Genomic DNA, 17,925 nt, shown 5'->3' on the forward strand with positions numbered 1-17,925 from the left:
TGAGATGGACTTTGGGCACCACAGGCATATCAGAGCTTCCTGCCCTGCTTTCCTGGGTTACAACAGATTAGGATCCTTACTTAATTAGCTACTAATGTAAGCATTGTTTCCCTCTATACTCACACCCTCTCTAAATTGGCTCATTGTTCTAACACCTTGCTTGTTCCTTTGCTAGTAAATTGAAGACTTTTGGTACGTGTTTAAGATCACTTTGTCTTATTTTGTATTTAGTAAAAGGGAGTCTCCTCTGACTAGGCTGAGAAAACTCCTGTAATAGTAGGACTATAACTACTCAAACAAGTCTTTACTACCTTAGCAAACTAGAAAGAAAAAAAAAAAAGACTTGATAAGCAAACTACATGTATAGATCTTCCACATTTATAGAAGATAGAAATTCTTTGAAATGCCAACATTCAGTGTACTTGGGCAACAAACCCATGAATTATCAATGGCTCTTAAACCTTTAGGTATAAAACCCATTGTCTAGCGGACTCTTTTTCAGAAAACTGCACTTCTGTACATACACTATATTTTGCAGCAATTTTAGTCTTGTTATATATGGTCCCAAGTCTTGAAGTAAATGCCCCTGGACTAGCCAGTGTTATACACTAGCTGGCTGCTTCTAGCAGGCTTCTAAATACTGAAATTCTTCAATTCCAATATTTTAGCTATTTTCATCTATTCCTATATTTGTTCAGTCATTCAATCTAGTAATAGTTTTGTGAGGCCTGGGCTACTTCATTAAACCCAACTGACATCGTTTGCCCTTGTGGCACTTCCAGTTTAGTGGATTCTTCCTGCCCTTCCTCAAACCAGTCCTTTTCCTGCTAGTCCTTCGAGAAACAGATACAGGGCTCTTACAGAGCCCTTTCTTATGTCAGTATTGAGTTCCTGTTTCACTTCCATCATTTTTCCCTCCTGCAGCCATAGCCACTACCTCTTCAAGGCCAATAGGAAGATGGGAGAGGCTTGGTATGAGAAACACAGAACCTCCCACACACATACTTTTTTTCTAAAGAAGGAAAAGCAGCAGGAGAGTTGGAGAGATCTCCATTTTATTATGGAAAACTTCAAAAAAAAAACAAACAAAAAAAACCAAACAGGCAGTTGATAAGGAAGGAGAAATGGGAGAGAAGAGTTGAGGTGCATTGTTTGTCACTCCACACCCTTGCAATTCAATTGTGAACCACTAGGAGGAACAGAATTAAATAACTAAATGGGGGTACAAGGTTAGGGTTAGGATTCCCAGACTTTCCTCTTGGGAAAAACAGAGGTACAGACTGAGCAAAAGTGGAAGAAGCCACACCCCCAATGAGGCAGCTGCCAGGGACAGGGGAGAGGATTCCACATAGACTCAACATGTAGGTGTGGTTGTAAACCTGGGACTTTGGCAGGTAGGGCTGGGAGCTAGTGGGGTTTGTAAACCAGGCTGGTGGTCAAGGGAGGTGGCAGGAGCTGTAAACAAAGGGGCAGTGACCTAAGGAACAGGAAGGAGAGGGGCCTGTAAATAGAATGGGGGCAGGCTGCCCAGGATGAGTGTTTAAATTGTAAGAGCCCTCAAGGGGTGGTGGGGAGTAAAGGAAGGCTGGAGAGTGTACTCTGTCCATGGAGATGTAAGAGGTGCTTCATCTCCCTCCCCCAACCCCTCACCCCCATGAGCTCTGTGCTCCTCCCCAGGACTTGATGCTCACTCTTGAATCACCCAGGGTGCACCAGCATGTCTGATGCACTCACATCAGAGACCTTTGGTGAATGTGGAAACTGGGTAACTAGCTCTGCCCCTATAAACAGGATGAGGAAAGCAAGTTGGAAGATGTCGGTTGCCTTCCCTTCCAAGCTCATGTTCAGGGTTTCTCTGTTCTCAATCTTCTGGGCTCCAGGATCTTCAGTTCTGGGAAAGGGGAAGGTATAGCCCCTATGTTGGAAGAGGGTCACCTCCGGCAGGACTCATCTGTGGGAGAGGAGGCAATAATGATAGAGAATGAGTGAGGGCCTCTGCCACCCGCCTTCCCCCCTTACTCTCCACACTGAAGATAAGTCTTTATATCTTTCATGCTGAGTGCTTGCTACTACAGTAACAGCAGCCATCATTCACTAAGCTTGCATTCTGTGCCAGGCATTCTTACAACCTGTTTAATCACACAATAACCCCAGATGAGTTTAAGTAATTTAATGTCCAGCCATAGTTCCAAGATGCTTCATAAAAATTACTGAACCCTCTCAGTAAACCCCAGGAGGTGGTTATTTTTAGCTCCATGTCATAATTGCTAAAAATAAGGCCAGAGAGCAGGTGATTTCCTGGAGATTACACCACAGGTAAGAGACAAGATGGAATTTAAACACAGTCCTGTCTGACCAAAACCTTGTGTTTTTAACCACAGAAAGAGTTATGGTTTTGAAATCTGGAGATCCCTTGTGCACTTCACTTTCTAAGACCTTGGTTTCCCCATTTGTCAAGGGAGTGGGTGGGGTTAGAGGTCCTACCAAGTCTCTTCCAGGAGCACCAACATTAATTAATTCCTCCCCTTCCCTCCTGGACTGCAGTGCCCAATAGGAACACCAGGGGGTGTCCTCGGACCAGCAGAGCCTCAGCTCACCCACGATCAGGGCCTTGGTGCGCAGGCCGCCCTGGAGCTCCCGTTGTAGCAGCAACAACTCTTCCTCATCCTCTTCATCATCGGGTTGGGCCGCTGGGGGGCTGGGGGTACTGGGAGCCTCAGGCTCTGGGCCCAGCTCCTCCAGCACTGAACTTTCAGAGGGGTATTGATACGTGGTCTCCAATGCTGTCTCGCTGAAGGAGATCTTGAGCTGAGAGTAGGAGAGAAACGCAGGAGGCATGGAGTTCAGCCGGGGAAAGCTCCTAGGGAAGCACGTGCCAGGTGGGGAGGGGAGCTGGATTTGGGCACCCTACTGACTTTACCCTCCCTATCCACTCTGGGGCCCAGGGATCCAGTTTTCCTTTTTTTTCCCCTAAATTTTTATTTTATGTATTAATTATTATATATAGCACATATATAATATAATATATATAATAAATTATTTATAAATATTACTTATTATGCACTTATTAATTTAATACTTGTTTATTTTGAAAGAGAGAAAACGTGAGGAGAGTTAAAGAGAACCCCATGGGGTGCCTGGGTGGCTCAGTCGGTTAAGCGTCCGACTTCAGCTCAGGTCATGATCTCGGGGTCCATGAGTTTGAGCCCTGCGTCGGGCTCTGTGCTGACAGCTCAGAGCCTGGAGCCTGTTTCAGATTCTGTGTGTCTCCCTCTCTGCCCCTCCCCTATTCACGCTCTCTCTCTGTCTCAAAAATAAATAAACGTTAAAAAAAAAAAAAGAGAGAACCCCAAGCAGGCTCCTTGCTGTCAGCATGGAGCTAGCCGTGAGGGGGCTTGAACTCACCAACTGTGAGACCATGACCTGAGCCAAAACCAAGAGTCCAACACTTAACCGACTGAGCCACCCAGGCATCCCACCCAGTTTTCCTTTTGATATAGGCTCTCCAATCCCAGATTTCCCTTCTTCTATCATATCATTTCCAAAACATCAGACTTTTGCCTGAACTTTCACACAGGTGCAGAAGTGAGTAATACAGGACCCAGCTTCCTACTCTTTAGACTGTGGGTGGCAGAAGGGTAAAAAGAAAATACGTGGAGATAACCCCTGTGATCAGAACTGAATCTTTGGGTACCCTGAGGGCAATCAAGAAGGCTTCCCAGAGGTAGGAAGTTTGAGCTGGCAGGAAATAGGTGGCTAGAGGGAGTCCCAGGCAAAAGCAAGGAAGAGCACTTTGGTTTCCACATCCTCAGACCCTTGGCTGTTCCTGAGAAACCCTGGACACCTGTGCCCTCCTGCTCCCCCCCTCACTCCTCTCCTACAGCTGGAGTGAACTCACAACAAAGTGGGGCTGGGGCCTGGGAGGGAAGAAGAGACTCTACTGAAAAGCCCAGAGGAAACAAGACTCTCCCCTAACACAGAGAGGAGATGGGCCCTTGAGTCCCTGCAAGAGAAGCTAGGTGAGGCGTCAGGGGCAGAGAGGAAAGTCCATGCAAACACAGGTTGGGGTGGAAAGCGCAACAGGAGAAACATGCAGAGACAGAGGCAAAAAGCCAGAGGGGACCTGGAGGGGGCAGAAATCCTCCACAAACACAATGTCCCAAGAGCAGGCGAGCCCCAGATGTTCTCACTCCCTTTCTACTCTTCCCCTTTGCCCTTTTAAGAAGCTCAGGGGCAGGGGCAGAGTGGGATTAACTCTGGGAGCCAAAGCGATTAAGGAGACAAACAGGAGGATTCTGTGTGAACTACTTGGAAAGGTCCAGACTATCTATTCAGGTCTTCCCAGAAGACCTGTTTGGGAAACTTGTGGCTTGGGCCCTGCATCCTTGAGTCTCCACATGGACTGGGGTGTGAGAAAAGAGAAACCGGGAGGGTGGCTGGACAAGTGGATGCTAAGGGCTGTACAGAATGTGCAACATGGGTTCCATGGGAAGCTGGAACTCAGAGACTCCTTGGCTCCAAACCCAGCATTGACTCCCCATTTCACTGGGAGGAAAAGCCAGAGCCTGACTAAGGCCCACAGGGTACTCCCACTGTACCACTTCTCCCTACCCCCCACTTCTCAGGCAACTATCTGCTCCCACTGCAGCCACCCTGGTCACAGTTCCTCTAAGGCCAACAGGGGCACTCCAATCTTAAGGCCTTTGCACTGGCTATTCCTTCTGCCTGGAACACTGTTCCCCCAAATACCCCCATAGCTCCCTCTCTCCCAGTCACCCTATTTAAAGTTCATATTCACTCCCCCAACTTTCTCACTGTCTACGTTCCACTTACCCTGTTGTAATTTTTTTCCATAATCATTTACCACCTCCTAATCTACCAGAGAATTTACTTGTTATTCTGTGTCCACTGTCCATAGGAGCATGAAAGTTGCTATGGTGAGTAAGGAAGAGTTGGTTCAGACCTCAGGTGTGGTCCCCACAGACAACCAACACTGGGGACCAGTGTGGAAGGTACACAGTCTATCTGTGGAACTGCTGGTAGAAATGCATGACAGCAACCAGATCCCTTATATCCCAATTCTTCAGAAGGACCAGTTCTGGTTCTGTTACTGACAGATTTACCCAAACTTCTGGGAACCCATTTGTTTTCTTTTCACATTCCCTTTTGGGATAACAAGCTCCATGGTTTGTTATCCACTCTGAAAAATGATTCATTTTATTTGTTCTCAATCATGTTTGTCTCTCTTCTCCAATCCTGCTTCTCTGCTCACACCCCCCCCCCCCCCCCGCCAACTTCTGACTGGGCTTCTCAGGAATGCACAGCCTCCATGGGAGTTGGGGGGGGGGGGAGTACAGAGGGGTGTGACTCACTTGCTCCTCTCCCATCAGCTATATAAAGTCACAAGGGGGCCAAAGAGGGGAGGGGCCCATCTCTCAGCTAGAAGGGCCTCTGGGGAAGGGCACCAGCCACAAGACAGGGCTGGGATTTCTCTCCCATGGCAAGGATGCATTTGATGGCCTTAGCTTCCAAACAAGAGTTATTTCGGGAAGGGGGTGGGGGGCAGTCCTCTGGTCCCAGAGCAAGTGGATTGGGTCAGAGCTGGAACAAGCATGTCAGTCCCTGCTGAGCAGGGTGCAGAGAGAGGGAAGAAGGCCTCAGACAGGGTGGAGGGGAAGGTGTCTGGGTCTAGAAAACTCTGTGCTGCTTCTCTCCACCCCCACCCCTAGAGCAGCCATGGCTTCCTCATTCTGTCACCACATCCTGAGCAGTTCTGGCAGGCCTAGGGCCCAGCGGTTCCCCACTCAGCCCCACCAGCCTTCCGGCCCCCACCCCAGGCTTCCTGTTTGGGTGATCTGCTTCCGGCTTCCCTGCTCCCTAACCTAGGTATGGTCACCATCACAGGTCCTGTCCTGCACTCACATGGTCCCCAGCTTTGGGCCCTGAATTTCATGCCTCCCTCTGCTCTTCCTCCCCAAAGGCACAGGCCAACCTCTATAGGAAGTGACTTGTCTGAACACCTCACTCTGGCAGTTCCTGGCCTACCTCCTAACATCTGTCCAGCCCAAAGGGGAAGGGGCGGGTAGCAGTCAGAGTGCTCAGGATAGACTCAGGTACCATGGCTCAGGGAGGGGAGCTTGAGCTGCACATGAGGATGAACTGGGGGATCAAGTGTCCCGCAAGCTTAATCTAGGTCTTTGGTCCCTGTGGTTTCCTACTGACAAAGCACGCGCGTGCGCACGCGTGCACACACACAAGACAAATCTGAGGACTTCAGATGAGATGACAACTGGAGACTATGAAGGGCTTCCCAGTCTCTGGGGAGATGTGTTAGGTGCAGGGACCTCTCTTTCCTTAGAGATTTTCAAGCTGGAAACTGATTGGTGTGTAAGGAAGGGGTTGGGCTGAAGCCACAGCAAGAAGCCTGGCTGCTCCCACTTCCTGCACTTTGTCCTTTTTCCAGTTTAACCTCTAACCCTCTGCTGGCCTCAGCCCCCATCCCTGTCCCCAACTCCCATTGTATTCCCTGCTCTCAGCTCAGTGTCTCCAAATTCACTTGTCTCTTTTGCTACCCCAAAGGGAGGAAGAGGCCAGGGCAACAGGAAGAGAGGGGAAAACCAACTGCTGAGCCAGTTCTGGGGAGGGAGGGGAAACCCAGGGAGGAAGGAAGAAGGGGAGTGAGGGGCGGGGGTATTTTGGAAGAAGAGAAGGCTTTTCTTGTCCCAAGAGAGAAGGGAGCACTGTTTAAAGCAGTGGCCCAGCTGGGGGTGTGCAACCCTGAGGTCACCCACTTCAAATGGCTTCTGTGTGTGCCTCTCCCATGGAGCAGACTTGGGGTTCAAAAGTCTTCTCTTTGGCCAGCCGTATTCCATTCCCCCACCCTCATCCCAATAGTCCCCTCACTGGCTCTGCCCCCTCTGCCTTGGGACTGAGAACTTCCTCCACTCACTTCTCCCTGCCATTTTCCCCTAGAACCCCAAAGGCACCCCCCTGTGCCTCTTCAGGCTTCCTGGCCCCACATTCCCTCCCCTGGGAGGCTGTGTGTGCTTTCAATCTGAGGACCCTGCTCTCATAGATTCTAGGCTGTAGCCTCAGCTCAGGTCTCCACCAGACGGGTTGTGTCCCAGACTCAGAGGAAAGGAAGGAAAGAAATGGGGGGCAGGGAGGGACTCAGAGCCTGAGGGAATGAAGAGTGAGCAGCCTGGGCACACCCTGAGAGAGACACACCCAGAGACAGCACTTGATTTAGGGCAGGATTCTTGGGCTTGGAAATGAATGGAAAAGGAGGGCAACAAGAAGGAAGGGTGTGTGTGCAGAGGAGGAAGGGTTGTGGCAGGAATTAGCACGAAAGAATAGAGAAAGACCAGAACATAGGGATATAAAAAAGAAAGGAGTACAGAAAGAACCGATGAGCAGGCTTCTAAAGAAAGCTGGCTTAGCTGCTCCCTACCTGTTTGTGATGCCTTTCAGGGGACCCCTTGACAAGGCAGCTGCGGCTGAGACGGAGGTAGCCCCCCAGAACCAAGATCTCCTCAGCAGTTGGGTACCGCTTCTTCCCAGCTCCGGGGACTGCAACATCAGCTGTGGCTGGGGTGGCCGGAGGAGTGGTGGGGGCTGCAGGGGGCAGGGACCGCCGGGGGTTGACTGTGAAGGTGTGTCCACTGCGGCGAGGGGCCCCCACCCCTGGCCCTGCCTTCACCCCATAGAACAGTCGGTTCATGAGGGGATCCCCAGGGGACTGGGGGGCAGGTGGGGCTGGGGGTGGGGGAGACAGAGGGGCTGCTGGTGGGGGCCGGGGTTGCACTGCTTCCTCTTCCTGCCCTCTAGAGCCTCCAGTCCCAGCGTCCTCTGGTGGGAAGGGGGAGGGCACAGAGCTGCAGTTCTGCAGGGTTCTCAAAGGCCTGCCCAGAGCCCCCGCCTTCTCCTTCTCAGCCTCGCCTTCTCCAGCCTCTGTACCAAAGGGCCCCAGATACTTCTCAGCAGACTCTGGGGGGACTGGTTTCTGAATTTGAGTCTCTGTGTCCCTGGGTGTCCATTCTCGAACCTTCCCAGAATTCAGGGTCCATTTCCATCCTTCTGTCAGCCTCAGTCCCCTCTCACCATCCTGCACAGGGCTACGCCTTTGTTCTGCTGCCTCCACTTCTCCAGAGCTGCTGTCTGGAGCCTCCCTACTCAGGGTCTCTGACAGCTCTGTAATCTCTTCTGAGGCCAGCGTTGGAATTGGCCTCTCTTCTTTTCTCCCACATTCCTCTGAGCAGTCTTTTCTTTTTTCTAAGCTCAGCCTCCAGTCTGATATCTCCAGTTGTACCAAACTCTGTTCCTGAGACTCTCCAGAGTCGGGCCTCCATTTATGGGCCTCTGTCAGGCCCATCTTCTGGTTGTCAGACTCCGCTGGGCTCAGTCTACTTTCCACCACCTCTTTTCTCCTCGGGCTTTGTTCTCCAGGCTCTGCCAGTCTCAGACTCCACTCTGGAGTTTCTCCCGGGCTCAGCCTCCATTTCCGTGCTTCTGACAGTCTGGAGCTCTTGTCTCCAGCCTCTCCTGGGCTCTGCCTCCAGTCCCAAGCCTCTGAAGGCCTGGGGCTCGACTCTCGGGCTCCCCCTATCCTCTTCTCTCTGGCCTCCCTGGGACTGAGCCGATCTTCTCTCGACTCTCTTCCCTTGGGGCTCTGATCCCGCATCTCCCCAGGGCTGGGTCTCTGCTCCCTGGCCTCCAAAGTCCCGGGCCTTCTTTCTGCAAGTAGTTCTTCATTACGCTGCTGCTGCTGCTGCTGCTGCTGCTGCTGCTGGCGCTCCTGCCGAATGAATCGGTTCTGGTGCACTGGCCCAATGGCCTCTAGGAGGACAGCCGACTCGTCTGGGTCTGGAGGTCCAGCCTCTGTAGTCCCAGGTGTAGGGCTAGGCTCCCCAGGAGACAGACCAAGCTTGGCCCGGCGGCGCTCCAGGAGCCCCCGCTTCCAGGCTGGCATCTGGGACAGACGCTCCCGCTCTGCCTTCTCCCGGCCACGAAGGGCTGCCTCCTCCTGCCGTCGCCGGGCTAGCAGCTGTAGCTTCCAGTCTGGGATGGTGGCCATGACCGCGTTGAGGTAAGGGTGCGGAGCGCTGGGGCCAGAGAACAGGAAGGAGAGGCTCCCGAGGCCCTGGGGGTGAGACTGAGGGTGGGCGGAGAGGAAGTAGAGGGGGAGAGGTGGGACACAGAGATGGGCAAAGGAGCTGAGGGTGAAGACAGAGGGAAAGAGGGAGAAGACGGAAAGCAGAGAAACGGGAAAACTAAGAAAGTGAAGAAAAAGCTGTGGACCAAGTGGGGGTGGGGTCGTGGCAGTGAGAGGAAGAGTGGAGATTCAGGGCAAAGAGGCAGGAGTCAGATTTGGTAATGTACGGTTAATGGTATCACAGTCCCAAGGATGTGAGAGGAGAGAAAGGCGGAAAAAGAAGCCGGTATGAGGGAGGAGAGAGAAAAGAGAGGCGGGGGAGGGGGGGTTGCGGGGGAGTAGGGGTCAGGCGAGGTTTCCCCACAGCTACTCCAGAGGCGGTTAGAGTGGGAAGGGAGGTCAGGGAATCCCGCCCGAGAAGGGGTGGTGGGACCTGAGGAGGGGGGGCGGGGAGGTGAGGAGGGGCGGAGAGTGGAGAGGTCCAGGGGAGCAAGGAGACTCCGGGGGCAGAGGGGAAATAGAGCTCCACGGGAGGAGCGGGGCGCGCGTTTCAGCGCGGGCCGGGGAGGTCCTGGCTCCCCTCCCAGATCCGCTCGGGCCACGCCTCTCCGGCCCCCAGCCGCCACCCCTCCGCCCTGCACTCCGCCCCCAGGCAGGTCGGGGGGAAATACCCTCCCTTGAGGACTTTCGGAACCCTGGCGTCCACCCCCACCCGTCCCGCCACCACCGCCTGCCTCTCCCACCGGCCGGGCCCGGGACCCTGGGTGCGGAGCACCGGCTCCACGACTCTGCTCTCCGGACCTTCGAGTCCTATGCCCGGGTCTCCGATCTCACGGAACCCTGACATAGCCGGCCATCCCCACCCAGCTCGGACCGCACAGACAATCTCGGCACAAAGAGGAGACAGCCCAAGGTCCTGGCTGGGGGCAGGAGCGGGGACAGAGGGAGGAGACACCCCTTCCCCAAGTCTGAAGCCCCTCAGTCAACTCACTAGCCAGCGGGGTTCCCAGGGGAGGGGGTGCGGAGGAGCCTGGCGTCCGGAGGGAGGAGGAGAGAGGAAGAGGAGGAGAGTGGGATTGAGGGAGATCCGGAGACAGGAGGGAGGGGAGGAGGGAAGGAAAGGAGGAGGAGGGAAGACGGAGTAGAGGAGGAGGGACGGAGACAGAGACCTGGGGGCCGGGCGGGGGGCGGCGACCGCTTTGTCTGAGGACAATGGGGAAAGGGAAGGGGGCGCGGGGCGGGGCCCGAGGGGGCGGGGCCTCGCTCCAGAGACCCCGCGTGGGACTAGACTTCCCGACTCACCCCTTTCCCGCCGCAACCCCTGGCCCTTCGCTCTGTGTCTTCAGGACCCTCAACCCACCCCCACCTCCCAGTAGCCCTGGAGAACCTAGGTGTCCAGACCCTCGCCCCCAGCTCACAGACTCAAGGCAGCGGCCCATGACTCAGGCCCCTCCAGGGACTTGGAGAGGAAGCAGCAGCTGCTGCGAGCCGGGCCCGCCCTTCCCATCTCCTGCCGCTCCTCCCCACGCTTTTGCCTCCCCCCCGCCCCCCACCCCGACAGCCTTTGTTACTGCGGGGTCCAGGGCCGCCACCAGGCTGCGGTGGGTCTGTGGAGAGCCGGGGCGGCTGGAGAAGTGCTCAGAAGCCAACGACTTTGGAAACTGGTTCCCCCACCAGAGCCAATGCCCCACTCTCTAGCTTCATCCTGTCTTCCATGGGTCCCCCGGGCTGCAGTGGGAAAATTGGGGAATTTGGAGGAAGGGGGACCGGGGAGATGGGGGTGGGTCTGCCGGAGTGGTCGCCGCCCAGCTGTCGCCAGAGGGCGTGGTGGCTGCCCAGACTCGAGTTTGGCGTGCCCTGGCTCCGCTTGCCTTCCGTCCCAAAGTTAGCCCTCTGGCTAGAGAAGACACTGACAGACTACATGGCATATGTAGAAAAAAAGGCTGAATTTTATTTTTCTGCTGCGCGTGTTCCTCGGGAGAACAGAAGAGCGGAAGAATCCTCTCAACTAGGTTAGAGGACAGAGCCAGGGGCAGGGCCTAAAGAGGCCAGTGGGGCAGGCACTACCATCAAACCTGCAGACTCTGCTCCTAGGAAGGGAAGCTGGAGGAGAAGGAGATCCCTGAGGCACAGAATCAAGTAACAGTGGGAGGGAAGTGGTCAGGCCCACCCTTCTTCCTTTATAAGGAGGTTCTTGAGGCAGGTGGGTGGGAGGGGAAGGGGGGGGATCAAGCCCTAAACTGTGAGGAGACATAAGTTTCCCACCTCCTTTTCCTGGCTGGTGAGATCTTGGAGGTCCAGTGGTTGAAACTCAAAATTTAGGGTATGGAGCTGGGCCCAAGGAGTGGAGGCTCAAACAAGGGAAGGGACAGACCCTTCAGTCCATAGATTTGGGCCTCTGGTCTGAAGCAGCCAGGGCCTGGATGTTAAAGGAGAGGAAGTGCAGGGCTTGGAACCAGGCTAGCTCTTCACTCAGCCTCACCTTCCTGGGGGCGGGAGAGCAGGTTGAGTTTTCTTTGTAACTGGGCCCGGAGGTAGCGGAGGTCTTGCTGGTCAAGTCCGTGAGCCAGGCCCAGGTAGAGTGTAAGGAGGAGAGCAAGGAGGAGGCGGTCAGTGCCCAGGGTGGGCACCACCCACAGCACTGTCAGCAACTCCACACAGACTGGGTGGCGCAAGTGGGAGAAGAGTCTCAGAGCCCGGGGAGACTTCAGGGCCAGAGGCTCACCCAGCCCCAGCACATGGTAGTATACCTAGGAGGGAGAACAGCTTAGAAATGAAGTCAAACCCTTTTTGCAACTTAGCCACCTCTTTCCTCCCTTTGGAGGAAACTTCCCCTTCTATAACTCAGGCCCAAGAACCACCCTTCTGAGACCTGGACTCCTGATTCTCATCTCTGCTAGGCCCAGGAGGCCTATGGTTTCTGACCTTTGAGGGAAAGCTGAGGGGAGACTCTCTTATAAGAAAAGGAAGTAGGCGAGGGAGTTGAAAGAAGAGGAAGGTGGAAGAGCATGGGAGGAGGAGGAGGAGGGAAATCCTTGAAAGGGAAAGAGGCATTCTACAGGGAATCAGAGGTCTCAGGTAGGAATCTGGGAGCCTCACCTGTTTGAGGCCCATGAGCTCGGCGTAGTCAAAGACGAGAAGGATGCTGAAGATGAGGAGCCAGGCTATGACGTGGAGCACAAAGCAGAGGAGGGGCACCCAGGTGGCCCATGGCTCAGCTCGAGCCTCCCACAACACAGGGCCTCTGGGTACAGGTTCCCAGTACCGCATCACCAACTGGGAAAGGATGAGGGGCTGGGTATCTCAGCAGCCTACCCTTGAAAGACCTAGACCCAGAGGCTGCCCCCACCCCAGGCTGGCCTGCAGTTCTCCCCACCTCTACCATGAGCATCATAAACAAAAATTCACCATGTGGAGCATGCTAGGTGGGGTCCCAAGGATGTAAGGATAACCTGTATCTACCCTGAGGACTTAAGAGAACAGACGGGGGTGACCAGATAGGTACATAAAGTAGCCTGTGCCAAGCACACACTGAGAAAACAAATGTGTACTAACGGGGAAGCCTCCTCTTGAGACCTCAAGAAGTGATACTGAAGAAAGGGTAGGACTGAAAGAGGTGTCACCAAAGGGATCTCAAGCAGAACAACATGAACAAAGTTGCAAAGGTGAGAATGCACATATGGTACTTGGGGAATGAGGAGTGGTACACCATTCTTGATAAGAAGAAGGATATGTGCTGTGGAGGAATGGAAGCTGAGATTAGAGTCCTAAACACCCTAAATTCCCCTAAACCCACATTTTATCAGAAGGCTAAGGTCCTTGCCCCTTCAACTGAGGGCACCCTTCTCACAGATTGGTTCCCTTGGGGACTCAGTGGCCAAGGCCTCATACCTGCAATGCCAGGGCAGTGCATGCCACGTACAGTGACCTCTGAAGAACCCCAAAATATCGAGACATCCACGCCTTCACTGTCTCAGTTGCCATGAGGCTGTGCTGCCCCACAAATAGTATCAGGAGACCCAGATCCCAAGCCAGGGGGGCAAGGATGCTGCAGTCCTGCAGAGCAGCCAGCCATCCTTGGCGGGCATCTAGGGGGAGTTCAAGAAGGGGACAAAAGATCAAGAAAGTTTCAGGAAACACCCCCTACCCTAATCTCCTCTTGGGGGTCCCAGGCCATGTCCTTTAATGCTTTCAAGAGCCTTAATGCTTCCTCTCCTGGTTTTTCCCATATTGCTTTTCCATTCTCTGCCCTTTCCCTTTTCCCCAGGCCTCCTTCAGAGTGGGGAGGAGGATTCCTTCAATCACAAAAGGCTTGGCTGGAGAGGCCACCATTGGACTGATCCTCGTGTTTTCGGTACTCCAAATGTGCCCTCTCTTTAACACTCCCCTCTCCATAGTCCTCTCTACAAAAGCACTTTCCTTTCCTCTGCTTCTTATCGCCTTTTCCCTCCCCACTCAGTCCTAACTCTTCCGCCTCTCCAAACCGCTAATCCCTGAGTTCCTAATTTAGCCCTCCGGTCAGCCCTGAAGCTTCTCGGGCTTTCAAGGTTCTAGTTCCCTCTCCCGGACTTCCCCTGTCATTTGTCTCGAAGCCCCGCCCTCCCTCGCTCTCGTCCGGCTCCACCTCCAGCCACAGAGCTTATCCTCGATCCCTTCCGCTCACCCGGACCCCCAGGCTCCGGGAGCCCTCCAAGAAGTGGCCGAAGAGAGGTAAAGCGCACGAACTCCACTCCGGTGCCAAAAGCCAGGATGAAAGAGGCGAGGGCAGCAGGGACGAGGAGCAGAGTTGGGGCCATGGCGACACTCGGAGGGGTTGGGAAAAGGGCGGGTATGGGATTCCCGCGGCCGCAGGCCCCGCCCCCGCCCCCACCTCCAGCCTGGGGTCCTGCCCAGGAAGGCGTGGCTCCTTCGCGCCGCTGCCTCGGCTTGCGTTCTCCGCGCGCTTTTTTTTCACACTGTCCCTAGGGCGGGTCCCGGCGCCTTGACTGAGCCTGCGGTCGCCGCGTCATAGAAGGGAATGTTAGAATTCTGAGTGACAAGTGGAAACGTAGGCTGCTCTGCAGCCACTCGTGTGGGTTGAGTCGCAGCTCGGCTAGTTGTCTCATCTAAAATGAAGACCGTTCGTTTCTTTCAGGGTTCTTGTAGAAAACGAGAATTATAAACCCCCTTTTCTGTAACCTTAGCCACTAAACATAGCCAAAGTCAGAGGTTACAAAGCGTCGGTTAACGCTTCAAATAGGAAACGGTGAGAGAACGGAAGACTGTTGACCGAGGCTGAAAACCCAAAGGTCTGAATCACCTATTACATCTTGTTAAAAAGTTAGTGACCATTTTACCATAAAGTAAATTAATGTTTATTCTGTAACTTATTCTCTCCACTTGCCAAGGACAGAGAATTTCTCTGTAACACTTAGATTATTTCTAATAATGCCAAAGGCTGTTGATCTATAATCATGAGAATAACAATGTTAAATATTTGTGATAGAAAATTCTGTGTTGTAAACTTTGTAGTAGGTTAATTTTACCCAAGCTTGTGATAATTATGACTTTACTCTGCAAGCTCATAAGCCTGACCACCATCCACGAGTCAGAAACCGCTAAGATCTTTTGTCTGAATTTTTTCCTCCAGACCTGTTTGTAATACCTACAGAATAACATATTTGAAAAGCAAAGTAAAAATAAGGTTTTCCTCCATCTGAATTAAACATCATGTTGCTAAGGACCTAGTCACAGTACCTATGACCATAGCAGGGACCTTAGAACATCATGTAGCGAAATCCTTCAGCTTACAGACATAAGAATATAAAGAAAATTTACCAAGATGAGAACTAAGTTGCTGCTAGTCCTGTGGGCTCATGGATGAGAAAATTGCCAGGCAGCATCCCACAGCCTTTACTTTCCTTCTGTTGGAGGATCAGTACTCCCACCCTCCTCTGAATCAGTGCTGTTGTAAACTATACCAGTCTTATGTTTTCCCTCCAGATGCACCCTTCACCCTTCTTGTTCGAGGTTGTCCCGAATGGACTAAATCAATGAAAATCACAGCTTTTATTGAGGAAGCCCTCTCTGCATAACTGCTCTCTCCTCTCAACCTTTTGGACTTAGAGGTGGTCACAATAGAGCTGTGAGTACTAGGGTACTGTAACATTATGATTTCTCTACAGTCTCCCAACTTCCTTGTCATTTTCACTGTATTAAACTCTCTCCAATTATCCTAATTTGACTGTGCTGTTATTTCCTGCTAGGACCCTGATAGAAATACATTATTTGTACTACTATAGTATTCATTGGAAGTGTAAGAAAAGATCTCTATTCTCCAGAAGTTTAAACTGGGGCACTTCAATGTCACTAAGTCAAGGTGCAGATGAGTGCTAAAATGGGGGTATAGAGACAGCTAGTACTGTAAGGCGCCCCATGAACCTCAAGGCCATAGACAGTTTCACACAGTACAAGATTCTGAGTGTGCAAGGGGACTAATATTTATTTGGGTCCTACTGTGCTGACAGCTCAGAGCCTGGAGCCTGCTTCAGATTCTGTCTCCCTCTCTCTGCCCTTCCCCCCCTTGCGCGTGTGTGCTCTCTCTCTCTCAAAAATAAATAAACATTAAAAAAGAGAGACATGTTTACATGTTTAAAAGTCAGCAGTATGTGGCAAAGCTCATGCTCTTTCTACTACACCAAAGTTTTACAAACTTAAGTATAATATACTTGCAGAAAAGCCACTAATCACCCATCTTTGTTATTAAAGTGAAATTCACGTAACATAAAAACAACTATTTTAAAGAGAACAATCCAGTGACATTTAATACAATTCATAATGTGTGCAATCACCATCTCTATCTAGTTCCAAAGCATTTTTATCATCCCAAAATAAAACCCTATACCCATTAAGCAGTCACTCCCCATTTCCCCCTTCTCCCAGCTGCTGACAACCACTACTCTACTCTGTCTCTATGAATTTACCTATTCCAAGTATTTCATGTAGGTGGAATCATCCCAGGTGACTTTGTGTCTGGCTTCTTTCACTTAGTATAATGCTTTTGAGGTTCATTCTCAAAACATTGTAGCAAGAATCGATAGTTCATCTCCTTTTATGGCTGAATAATATTCTGTTGTGTGGATATGCCACATTTGTTTATTCACCTGTTAATGAACATTTTTCTTTTCACCTTTTGGCTCTAATGAAGTATAGATATGAACATCTGTGTACAAGTATTTGTTTCAACATGTGTTTTAAGTCTTTTGGGTGCACACCTACTAGTGGAATTACTGGGTCTTTTGGTAATTCTATGTCTAATTTTTTAGAAATTGTCAGATTGTTTACCACAGCAGCTGAACCATTTTATATTCCCACCAGCAATATGTGATAAGGGTTCCAATTTCTCCACATCATTGAAATCAACCAACTTTTAAACTTTAAATTTAAGGGGCACCTGGATGGCTCAATTGGTGGAACATGCAACTCTTGATCTTGGGGTTTTGAGTTCAAGCCCCACAGTGGGTGTAGAGCTTACTTTAAAGACAAAAATAAACAAATACATAAATAAGATGTAAGATTATAAATAAATAATACATAAATTTAAGATGTTTAAAAAAAACCTGCACTACACCATAAGGCACAGAGTGAATATTTATTTATCACAGAAATTAAACCTAAGCTCTAATTTTATAAATACTGGAAAAGCAGGCCAGAAAAGTGCAAAGATCTGCTCAAAGTCAAAACTAAAGAACACTTCTAACAAGATGGGGTGAGGAGAGAGGAAAATATTTTAGTAGCATTCCATACCTCCAACCTCAAATCTACTCACTCCAAGCATCCCTTCAAGTTCTTGACACTAAAATTGTTTCTACTCTTTCAGAGGATGAATAAGAATCCCAGTCAAAGAGGGAGAGAGATGGCTTCCAAACAGGAGGCAGGACACCATGTGTGCCACACAGCAGTAAGTACATCAGTCCTGCTAAGGGCAGCCACTTATGATATCGGAGAATGGGATTACCCAACTCTAAGTGGCCATTTGAGAAATCTGTGTCTCATCAGGTGACCCAGCTGCCTCCCACTCCTTGTGTCTCAATCTAAACACTGAGTGACCACTGACATGCTCCAACTCCTGGGCTGTAGTGTCTTTGTGGAGATGGTAAATAGACCTGAATAGCTTATAGGAGGCCCCTCCCTTCTCAAAGATGGGAGGGGTCTCTGCCTCAGTTTCCCCTTCTAGACAGCAGAGGGCTCTGGCTGTCCCCCACTGATATCATTATGGAACCCCAGCTGGGGTCCCTATTCAGTGCTGACTCCCCCCTCCTAGCAGCTGCTCTTCCAAACACACCCCTCCTCCTGCTGCCCCAGCCCTTGACACTGGCCGGCCTTCCCCCCCACACACAGGCCACGAGATGGGCTCCTGAGACCCTCCCCCAGCAAAGGGCTGCCTGCAGCTCATTCTGGAGAGAGAGAGCAGGCAAAAACTTGGACTGGCAGATAGAGGCCTGGGAAGTCAGAGTGCCTCAGTTTCCTCCTCAATAGCAACTGAGTATTTATAGTATCTGAAAGCAGGCTTGATACTTGATGGCACAAATGTAGACTTCATCTCCTTTCCCGCTTCCTGCAGGAAGCAGGATGGGGGCAGGTAGCACCTGGTAGGCAGGATGGTTTGCCCCTCCCTCCTCCATCCCTTCTGGAAGTTTTGGGGCCTTAGCGCCTGCAACAGCCAGCCTTGGGCAAATAAAAGACTAGGTTGTTTACAAAAAAAAAAAAAAAAAAAAAAAAAAAAAAACAACAAA

General features: G+C 51.6%; 2 protein-coding genes and 1 long non-coding RNA gene across 4 annotated transcripts; 1 reads left to right on the forward strand and 2 right to left on the reverse strand.

Moving 5' to 3' along the window:
- Positions 1–1,227: 1,227 nt before the first annotated feature.
- PPP1R18 (protein phosphatase 1 regulatory subunit 18) lies at positions 1,228–10,229 on the reverse strand. The gene is made up of 3 exons (XM_030314993.2): positions 7,451–10,229; positions 2,598–2,808; positions 1,228–1,951 (listed from the first exon to the last, which is right to left on the reverse strand). The coding sequence occupies exons 1-3, from the start codon at positions 9,071–9,073 to the stop codon at positions 1,932–1,934; spliced, it is 1,854 nt and encodes a 617-aa protein (XP_030170853.1). The 5' UTR covers positions 9,074–10,229; the 3' UTR covers positions 1,228–1,931.
- An 849-nt stretch (positions 10,230–11,078) lies between these two features.
- Positions 11,079–14,385, reverse strand: NRM (nurim). Of its 2 annotated transcripts, XM_030315003.1 has the most exons (4): positions 13,815–14,383; positions 13,043–13,239; positions 12,251–12,427; positions 11,079–11,901 (listed from the first exon to the last, which is right to left on the reverse strand). In XM_030315003.1, the coding sequence occupies exons 1-4, from the start codon at positions 13,945–13,947 to the stop codon at positions 11,620–11,622; spliced, it is 789 nt and encodes a 262-aa protein (XP_030170863.1). In that variant the 5' UTR covers positions 13,948–14,383; the 3' UTR covers positions 11,079–11,619. The 2 variants fall into 2 exon arrangements, with proteins under 2 accessions (XP_030170863.1, XP_030170864.1); XM_030315004.1 differs by lacking the exon at positions 12,251–12,427 and having other exon boundaries at positions 13,815–14,385.
- A 29-nt stretch (positions 14,386–14,414) lies between these two features.
- Positions 14,415–17,887, forward strand: LOC115513690. The gene is made up of 2 exons (XR_003968783.1): positions 14,415–15,275; positions 17,010–17,887. It is a non-coding gene; the product is annotated as an uncharacterized LOC115513690 (long non-coding RNA).
- The last annotated feature ends 38 nt before the right edge of the window (positions 17,888–17,925 follow it).

Source organism: Lynx canadensis, chromosome B2 (genome assembly GCF_007474595.2).
Source record: "Lynx canadensis isolate LIC74 chromosome B2, mLynCan4.pri.v2, whole genome shotgun sequence".
In the NCBI taxonomy this organism is placed as follows: domain Eukaryota; kingdom Metazoa; phylum Chordata; class Mammalia; order Carnivora; family Felidae; genus Lynx; species Lynx canadensis.